Source organism: Oncorhynchus clarkii, chromosome 3 (genome assembly GCF_045791955.1).
Source record: "Oncorhynchus clarkii lewisi isolate Uvic-CL-2024 chromosome 3, UVic_Ocla_1.0, whole genome shotgun sequence".
In the NCBI taxonomy this organism is placed as follows: domain Eukaryota; kingdom Metazoa; phylum Chordata; class Actinopteri; order Salmoniformes; family Salmonidae; genus Oncorhynchus; species Oncorhynchus clarkii.
The window spans coordinates 71,247,410-71,257,326 of record NC_092149.1 but is presented as its reverse complement, the minus strand read 5'-3'; the positions used below and the strand labels follow the sequence as shown (position 1 = coordinate 71,257,326).

At 51.6% G+C, this 9,917-nt stretch overlaps 1 protein-coding gene across 2 annotated transcripts in view; it reads right to left on the bottom strand.

Annotated features, from left to right (window-relative positions):
* Positions 1 to 1,491: 1,491 nt before the first annotated feature.
* Positions 1,492 to 9,917, bottom strand: part of LOC139406116 (rho GTPase-activating protein 20-like) — a 54,188-nt gene continuing 45,762 nt past the window's right edge. The window contains exons 13-14 of one of the 2 annotated variants that reach the window (XM_071148591.1): positions 4,256 to 4,370; positions 1,492 to 3,533 (exon numbers count right to left, since the gene is read on the bottom strand). In XM_071148591.1, coding sequence (XP_071004692.1) covers positions 1,816 to 3,533; positions 4,256 to 4,370 — 1,833 coding nt within the window. In that variant the 3' untranslated portion in view covers positions 1,492 to 1,815. The remainder of the gene's footprint in view (positions 3,534 to 4,255; positions 4,371 to 9,917) is intronic. The other variant, XM_071148592.1, reaches the window with a different exon arrangement.

The following is a 9,917-nucleotide window of genomic DNA, read 5'->3' as shown; positions in this document are numbered from 1 at the left end:
CAGCATATAGTACCTTTTAGACTAGAGACGTAACACTTATTACTGATGGAGTCATGCTCCAGTGATTCAAGTACAAAAGCATCCAGCCCTACACAACTTGTACACACACATTTTGAGCAGATATACTTTGAGGCAGGTCCAGGAAGGCTGGCCAAACCCGTGGGCTTCATGGCTCTGCTTCCATTACATAATTGTCCGTGCTCATGTGTGCTCATGTCTCCCTGTCTGGTGTGTGAGAGAGAGACTCTCTGGCTGAGAGAGACCTGTCTATCCTCTTAGACCCAGACCTACATCACTCCGCCACCAGAGACCATACAGATGAATTATTCATGGGAATATTATGCTTACATCACACTGAGTCTGATGATTCATGCTAAACAGGTGTAAAGAGTTGACATTTTATCACTAATAAAGCACTGTGCTTTTAGTATTGTTACGCACGCCTCTATGAAGAGGGAACGCAACACCCTGCTACAACTAAACTCTCTGTGAAGTGAAAAATGTATGGACTGTAGGTGCGAGTAAGGATGACAACAGGCAGAATGTGGTACCGTTTTACAAGGACTTTATTCCTGTACACGGTAATATGGGGAAAAGGGGCTGGACGGAACCAAAGCAAAGAAAGTAAATCTCAAAGCCCCCCCCCCCCTCTCCTATCTTACCTGCCTACCCACTACTTCCCTAATTTAGCACCACCTGGTGCCCTAACCAAAATACAGGGAGTGGTCCGCCCAGGTCTTACCTAGTGTGCCTAGACAATGAATATACTACGGGTATATGTATGCCCGCGGGCCTCTTGCCTAAGCACTCCCAAGGTGCCTTCCCCTTCCCCCCTGGGAACAAATGAAACAGAATATTAAACAATTTTACAAACAAACTAAGAAACAAAGGACATCAACTAAGCTCTACCTGAGCAACAAACTCACAGAACATACCACTTCCCAGCAATGAACTCCCAGCAAATCAACCTCCAGCAAAACTCTCTCTATCACAATCAATCGCTCTGCAATGACCTCAGCAAAAGCTCTATCACAAACAATCGCTTTGCAATGACCTCCCAGCAAATCTCTCTCAGTAATCCCTACCTCCAAAATCTCTCTCTCCTGAACAGAACACGGGCTTTTATATAGCTTCAGAATGAATGTAACTGGAGACAGCTGTGTCTTGACGAGGGGGCGGGGTCAGCTCTCCAATTAGCCCTGGAGTCGACCAATCAGCTGCTTGAGGGATTTCAGGAAGCCATTTCCTGAAATAAAACATATGCAAATACACAAACTACAACACATAAACTGGGGAACGTAACAGTATAGTACAGCTTGTCCTACTCAGTCCTGCAGAGTCGTAGTCCAGAACCCAAGTCATGGAGACAGACCCATAACGTCAAAAAGAAGGCACAAAATAACAGAAGAACAATTTAAAAAATGTTGCCTTTTTAATAAAGAGAAATGAATACTCCCGTTGATACATAAAGATACTTTCACAAGAGCAACGTTTTGTTATAATCGTTTTAATTAATTTTCATAAGCATTAGACATCAGATATACAAACGGTGTGTTCTGTAGCAAATATACTCTATAGGACAGCAGCAGGATTGGCATCATGTACAAAAATACACATATGATTTCTTTCAGGTCGTATAACACTATAACAAAGCATCATATCAACATAAATATAGAGCTCTACCTGTTGTTGACAGACATGCGGAAACAGAGCTCAAGCACAACCAAACATCTACTATGACTGTACATATATGACAATATAAACACCAACAACAATACCATATAAACAGACACTCTTAAAATCCTCTTGGATGTATTAAACGTAGGACTCTTCAGCAAAGAACATTTGGTCAAAGTCGTCAACACACGGGTCACTACACTTCCTGCTCTGCCACTCCCTCTTCCCCTGGACGAGGGCCAGAGCCACCTCTTGACTCCTACCCAGGCATTCGTCTGCATCCACCCGCCCCTGTGAGGAAAAGTAGTCCCTCACTGCCCGCGTGGTGGAGGGTGATAGGCAGATCCCTGGCTCTGAGTTTGGGCCTGCTCCGTTCCGCTGTGGCTCCACATCAGAGACTCTAAGTCCACTCTCAGGGAGCTGCTGATCTTTGACCCTGTGGGTCCGGGACTTGACCCAGGGCCTCTCCAGGGTAAGGCTAGAGGCTGCATCTGTCAGGCATGAGGGCTCGGAGGCTCTGCGAGGCATGGTGAGGACCTTGCGGCTGGCCTCCATGGCCGGGGTGAGGGAATGACACTTATGCCTCTGGAGGGTAAGTGTTGAGCTACTCTGTCCATAGAACACACCCTGGGGGGGCTGGGTGACCTCACATCCTATTCCAGTAGGCTGCTGGGTGACGTCACTTCCTGTGGGGGGTCTGTGGGTGACTTTGCAGGACTGGTCGTGCAGCAGCCGTAGCTCCCTTATGGTGAGGGGTTTCTCTGTGCCTCTGTAGAAGGGAGACCTACTCCCCTGTAGCTGTAGGATAGCCTGCTGGTAGGATGGAGGGCTACTGGACCTCCTCTTGGTGGTCACCTCTACACCTTTAACCTCTGGGGATTTTGGGAGGCTAACCCCTTCCCCCTCCCCCACTTCCTCCTCCAGGTGTCCGTTGTCAGGTTGCCGAAGCGACAGCCGTCGGTCCCTCTTGAACCAAGTGTTGGGGTGCAGGCCGTGGTGGGTGGACGGGGTCCGGGAGGAGTGGGGGGGGTGGCTTTGGATCCAGTCCACTGTGTCTCTCTTGGGGGGTGAGCCCTGGGGGGAGCGGGGTAAGCGGGGTGAGAGGGGGAAGAGGTGTGAGAGGGGGAAGCGGGGTGAGAGTGGGGAGTGGGGGGAAGGCTCAGCCAAATGGAAGCCGGTGCTGGTGACATAGTCTGTGGAATACTGGGAGAAGGCGGAGTCTAGGGAGCTGAGGGAGGAGCCTGTGGGGGAGGTCGCTGGGGACGGCAGGCTGGAGCAGCTTGCATCCAATCGTAAAGGAGGGGGCGGGGCGTGCTTCAGCGTCCTCCGCTCTAGAGTTCCAACCCCTCCTCTTTCTCCACCTGTGACTACAATGTCTTTCAGCTGCAGAGCCCTGAGCCCCTGCTTCAGAAACACTTCATCTTCCCCTTCCTCCCCCTCTTCTTCCTCTCCCTCCATCGCCGCATCGTAGCTCGCTTTACGTGATGCCAAACTGTGCTTATCTGATTGGACAATCAGAGCTCCGGGGGTGTGTCCAAGGGCGGGCTCCGAGCTGCGTCGTAACCTCCGAGGGCCATGTGATTGGACAAAGGACTGACGTGGCTGTGGTTGGCGTATGGTGGAGGTGAACTTCCTGGGTCTGGGCAGTGGAGGGAGATGTAGGAGGTCAGTCTCAGGGTCAGGGTCAGGGTCTGGGTCACAGTCACTCAGCGTGATGACAGAGTCTCTGCTGTGGCTGTCTGGCATGGCCTTGTCTCTCAGAGGGAGGGACTCCTGGAAGGGCGACTCTGGGTCTTCGTTTAACTCGTTCTCCAGGCTGTCGTAGGATGAGTCATTCATCTGGAAAGATGACACATCTATGGAGGGAGAGAGAGAGGGAAAGAGAGAAGGGGGAGTTTGAGTTTGAACAAACCTCCATTTCGTTAGATAGACACAGGTTTTGAAAACTAAGCATAAAGTGCTGTAATGGTCCCTAGCATAGAGCTGCCATTCAAAGAGGTTGGTTTAGGTGGTTTAGGGGAGAAGGAGGAAATTGGCTGGTGTGTTAATGAGTCACTGAGAGTGTACTAATCACTGAAGTGACTGAGGTCAGCATATTGACCCCTATCAAGAAACCTCACCGAGACACAAGCTTATGGAGAGGCCACACACACACACACACACACACACACACACACACACACACACACACACACACACACACACACACACACACACACACTGCAGCTAGTCAGGTTTAATATGCTTTTTAACGATGATAAGGGCTCCAACACACAGAACCACTGTCTTGCTGTCGACACACATACACACACACTCGTGACTTTTTTGACCCTTGTGAAGAGCTGTGTCAAATTAAACCACCTCTGTGTTGTTTCAGTTCTGCTTGGTTTGTGACCTCTCTCTTCCTCACTCCACCTCTAGGAGGCATCTCTTTTCTCCCTGTCTTTTCTGTTCCTATCCAACTTCATCTTATCAAGTTTTCTGCCACCAAAACGAACAGCATTTGTTAAGAGCACAGTACAACATCATTTGGATTTAGATGTTATTTCTTCAGTAAATAAATGGAGACTTTGTTTACCTGATCCATGGTCGCTGCTGTTGCTCTTCTGAGGGAATGCACCAAACAGAGAGGTGACATCATCTCCCAGGACCTTCCTGCAGTTCTCAATCAGTAACCGTACCAGCTCACAGACCTGGAAACAGATCATAGACGTTGTTACACAGTCACACAAGTTCATGACTGGTCCCAGATCAGGGCTCAGACTGCAATTTATACTGTAGGTTATTTCACAGGTAGTTTCCCGGGTAGACTGTGTCATGGTTTTCACAATATGTCAGCCTGTTTTATACGCCTCTGTTCAGAGGGCTACGGGAGTGAATGGACTGATAGAGCATGGCTTTGAATTTCACAGGCTAGTCTAATACAACAGAACTCCAGCAAGGGAATACGGCTATACTGTCTTCTCTCTCGCTCTCCTTCTGTCCCTCCCTGTATTAAGCCTGGTTATGTCTATCATGGGGTCTGCCAATCAAACTCACTGAGATAAGATCTAGAAACTCAATCATTAATCCAGAACCTGTTGTCATTGGTGAAGAAGTAGGGGGGCTTTTTCTGAGGTAAGGTACGATAGCATGCGTACTTATTGTGCAAACTTTTCTGACAAACATTTACTCAAGCTACTCAGAGACTAACATGTCTGTAGGAGCCACAAACATCTAAATGATAACCGTGGAGTGATGGAGAAGGGAGCGGAAGTGAAGTGGGGGAAAATCTGAGAGCGGAGGGGAGCGGAGGTAAGGGGAGGGGAGCGGAGGAGAGCGGAGGGGAGCGGAGGAGAGCGGAGGGGAGCGGAGGGAAGGGGAGGGGAGCGGAGGGAAGGGGAGGGGAGCGGAGGAGAGCAGAGGGGAACGGAGGGAAGGGGAGGAGAGCGGAGGGGAGCGGAGGGGAGCGGAGGGGAGGGGAGCGGAGCGGAGGGAAGGCGAGTGGAGTGGAGGAGAGCGGAGGGGAGGAGAGCGGAGGGGAGCGGAGGAGAGCAGAGGGGAGCGGAGGAGAGCGGAGGGGAGCGGAGGAGAGTGGAGGGGAGCGGAGGGAAGGGGAGGGGAGCGGAGGAGAGCGGAGGGGAGCGGAGGAGAGCGGAGGGGAGCGGAGGAGAGCGGAGGGGAGCGGAGGGAAGGGGAGGGGAGCGGAGGAGAGCGGAGGAGAGCGGAGGGGAGCGGAGGGAAGGGGAGGGGAGCGGAGGAGAACGGAGGGGAGCGGAGGAGAGCAGAGGGGAGCGGAAGAAAACAGAGGGGAGCGGAGGAGAGCGGAGGGGAGCGGAGGGAAGGGGAGCGGAGGAGAGCGTAGGGGAGCGGAGGGGAGCGGAGGGAAGCGAGGGGAGCGGAGGAGGGCGGAGGGGAGCGGAGGGGAGTGGAGGAGAGCGGAGGGGAGCGGAGGAGAGCAGAGGGGAGCGGAGGAGAGCAGAGGGGAGCGGAGGAGAGCGGAGGGGAGCGGAGGAGAGCGGAGGATTGAGCGGAGGAGAGCGGAGGGGAGCGGAGGGAAGGGGAGGGGAGCGGAGGAGAGCGGAGGGGAGCGGAGGAGAGCGGAGGGGAGCGGAGGGAAGGGGAGGGGAGCGGAGGAGAGCAGAGGGGAGCGGAAGAAAACAGAGGGGAGCGGAGGAGAGCGGAGGGGAGCGGAGGGAAGGGGAGGGGAGCGGAGGAGAGTAGAGGGGAGCGGAAGAAAACAGAGGGGAGCGGAGGAGAGCGGAGGGGAGCGGAGGGAAGGGGAGCGGAGGAGAGCGGAGGAGAGCGGAGGAGAGCGGAGGGAAGGGGAGGGGAGCGGAGGGAAGGGGAGCGGAGGGGAGCGGAGGGGAGCGGAGGGGAGCGGAGGGAAGGGGAGGGGAGCGGAGGAGAGCGGAGGGGAGCGGAGGAGAGCGGAGGGGAGCGGAGGGAAGGGGAGGGGAGCGGAGGGAAGGGGAGCGGAGGGGAGCGGAGGAGAGCGGAGGGGAGCGGAGGGAAGGGGAGCGGAGGGAAGGGGAGGGGAGCGGAGGAGAGTAGAGGGGAGCGGAGGGAAGGGGAGGAGAGCGGAGGGGAGCGGAGGGGAGGGGAGCGGAGGGAAGGCGAGGGGAGCGGAGGAGAGCGGAGGGGAGCGGAGGAGAGCGGAGGAGAGCGGAGGGAGGAGAGCGGAGGGGAGTGGAGGGGAGCGGAGGAGAGCGGAGGGGAGTGGAGTGTTCCAGACTGCCCAGTGCCATTAGAGACCAGACCCACGCCAGCCCACTTTGACTTGGCTCCTTGTGAGACCGCGATCGACCAGGGGAATTTCAAAATCAATTCTCCCTTCAGAGGCCTTGGAGCCAGTGGGCCACACATACAAACAAACAGAAAGAAGAGTGTGTTGTGTGTGAGAGAGAGTGTGTGCTAGAGAGAGCATGAGTGTCTCCGTGTACGTGTGTGTGTGTGTGTGTGTGTGTGTGTGTGTGTGTGTGTGTGTGTGTGTGTGTGTGTGTGAGTGCGTGCGTGCGTGCGTGCGTGCGTGCGTGCGTGCGTGCGTGCGTGCGTGCGCGCGCGCGTGTGTGTGTGTGTGTGTGTGTGTGTGCGTAAGTGTCCGTGCGAGTTTGCGCCTGTGTGTAAAGACAGAGAGGAGTGTTTAAAGTGGTGGGTTTGTCAAAACACACTCGTCCTCAGGAATCTGTAGGAAATGCTTTGGATTTTTTCCCAGTGAACCTCAACAGGCCCAAGCCTCACCAAAAAAAACACACATTTGACACGGATTGAGAAAGATCGGGAAACAACCAGATTGAGTGTGTTCCAACAACAATGTGTCCAAAATAGACCGTAATTCAGAGAGTATTATAGACGTGATGACTTATTCTTCTTTATTATTAACCTTACAATACATCTGGGGCCACTCGTGACATATTGAATAATTTCAGGACTAGCATGTGTTGGACACAGTCTAGTGGTAGGGCTAGTACTGTCATGTGTTGGACACAGTCTAGTGGTAGGGTTAGTACTGTCATGTGTTGGACACAGTCTAGTGGTAAAGGTAGTACTGTCATGTGTTGGACACAGTCTAGTGGTAGGGCTAGTACTGTCATGTGTTGGACACAGTCTAGTGGTAGGGTTAGTACTGTCATGTGTTGGACACAGTCTAGTGGTAGGGTTAGTACTGTCATGTGTTGGACACAGTCTAGTGGTAGGGTTAGTACTGTCATGTGTTGGACACAGTCTAGTGGTAGGGCTAGTACTGTCATGTGTTGGACACAGTCTAGTGGTAAAGGTAGTACTGTCATGTGTTGGACACAGTCTAGTGGTAGGGCTAGTACGGTCATGTGTTGGACACAGTCTAGTGGTAGGGCTAGTACTGTCATGTGTTGGACACAGTCTAGTGGTAGGGTTAGTACTGTCATGTGTTGGACACAGTCTAGTGGTAAAGGTAGTACTGTCATGTGTTGGACACAGTCTAGTGGTAGGGCTAGTACTGTCATGTGTTGGACACAGTCTAGTGGTAGGGCTAGTACTGTCATGTGTTGGACACAGTCTAGTGGTAGGGTTAGTACTGTCATGTGTTGGACACAGTCTAGTGGTAAACGTAGTACTGTCATGTGTTGGACACAGTCTAGTGGTAGGGCTAGTACTGTCATGTGTTGGACACAGTCTAGTGGTAGGGCTAGTACTGTCATGTGTTGGACACAGTCTAGTGGTAGGGCTAGTACTGTCATGTGTTGGACACAGTCTAGTGGTAGGGCTAGTACTGTCATGTGTTGGACACAGTCTAGTGGTAAAGGTAGTACTGTCATGTGTTGGACACAGTCTAGTGGTAGGGTTAGTACTGTCATGTGTTGGACACAGTCTAGTGGTAGGGTTAGTACTGTCATGTGTTGGACACAGTCTAGTGGTAGGGTTAGTACTGTCATGTGTTGGACACAGTCTAGTGGTAGGGTTAGTACTGTCATGTGTTGGACACAGTCTAGTGGTAGGGTTAGTACTGTCATGTGTTGGACACAGTCTAGTGGTAGGGTTAGTACTGTCATGTGTTGGACACAGTCTAGTGGTAGGGTTAGTACTGTCATGTGTTGGACACAGTCTAGTGGTAGGGCTAGTACTGTCATGTGTTGGACACAGTCTAGTGGTAGGGTTAGTACTGTCATGTGTTGGACACAGTCTAGTGGTAGGGTTAGTACTGTCATGTGTTGGACACAGTCTAGTGGTAAAGGTAGTACTGTCATGTGTTGGACACAGTCTAGTGGTAGGGTTAGTACTGTCATGTGTTGGACACAGTCTAGTGGTAGGGCTAGTACTGTCATGTGTTGGACACAGTCTAGTGGTAGGGCTAGTACTGTCATGTGTTGGACACAGTCTAGTGGTAGGGTTAGTACTGTCATGTGTTGGACACAGTCTAGTGGTAAACGTAGTACTGTCATGTGTTGGACACAGTCTAGTGGTAGGGCTAGTACTGTCATGTGTTGGACACAGTCTAGTGGTAGGGTTAGTACTGTCATGTGTTGGACACAGTCTAGTGGTAGGGTTAGTACTGTCATGTGTTGGACACAGTCTAGTGGTATGGCTAGTACTGTCATGTGTTGGACACAGTCTAGTGGTAGGGTTAGTACTGTCATGTGTTGGACACAGTCTAGTGGTAGGGTTAGTACTGTCATGTGTTGGACACAGTCTAGTGGTAAAGGTAGTACTGTCATGTGTTGGACACAGTCTAGTGGTAGGGTTAGTACTGTCATGTGTTGGACACAGTCTAGTGGTAGGGCTAGTACTGTCATGTGTTGGACACAGTCTAGTGGTAGGGCTAGTACTGTCATGTGTTGGACACAGTCTAGTGGTAGGGTTAGTACTGTCATGTGTTGGACACAGTCTAGTGGTAAACGTAGTACTGTCATGTGTTGGACACAGTCTAGTGGTAGGGCTAGTACTGTCATGTGTTGGACACAGTCTAGTGGTAGGGTTAGTACTGTCATGTGTTGGACACAGTCTAGTGGTAGGGTTAGTACTGTCATGTGTTGGACACAGTCTAGTGGTAGGGTTAGTACTGTCATGTGTTGGACACAGTCTAGTGGTAGGGTTAGTACTGTCATGTGTTGGACACAGTCTAGTGGTAAAGGTAGTACTGTCATGTGTGCTCCCTCTCTGGCCTCTAGGTCACCAGGCGCTCGTTATGGCGCACACCTGTTTACCATCGTTAAACGCACCTGGGCGTCATTAGACTCACCTGGACTCCATCACTTCCCTGATTACCTACTCAGAATATGTCAGAATATGTCACTCCCATTGGTTCAATCCCCATGCTTCATTATTGCTGTTTCAGTTTCCTGTCTGTGTGTTGTTCGTGTTTCGTTCATTTGTTTATTCAATTATGCACTCCCTGAACTTGAGCTTCCCACCTCCCAGCGCACTCGTTACAAGTACTGTGAACTGGTGTGTCAATTCTTACTCTGTGTGAGTAACTTAGCGTAAAATGTCAAGCTTTTCTGTCAGTGGATAGATTTCACACTTGTTTTGTGTCACCGTGACTGCAAGGATAGAGATCTCAAACGTATGTGCTTGTGTGTGTCAGTACAGATATTGAAAACCGGTGACTAAATCAATGTAAAATGAGGGTGTAAGTAGGTCAGTCCAGGTTTAAAGAGGAAACATACATATTATAGCCCAGCCTGAGGCTCCTAGCAGGAGGTTGACACACTCTCTAACTCCACACTGCTGTTTGTTCTTCCATTGGACATCCTGCTTGGTCTGACAGCTACAGTAGCAGCAAC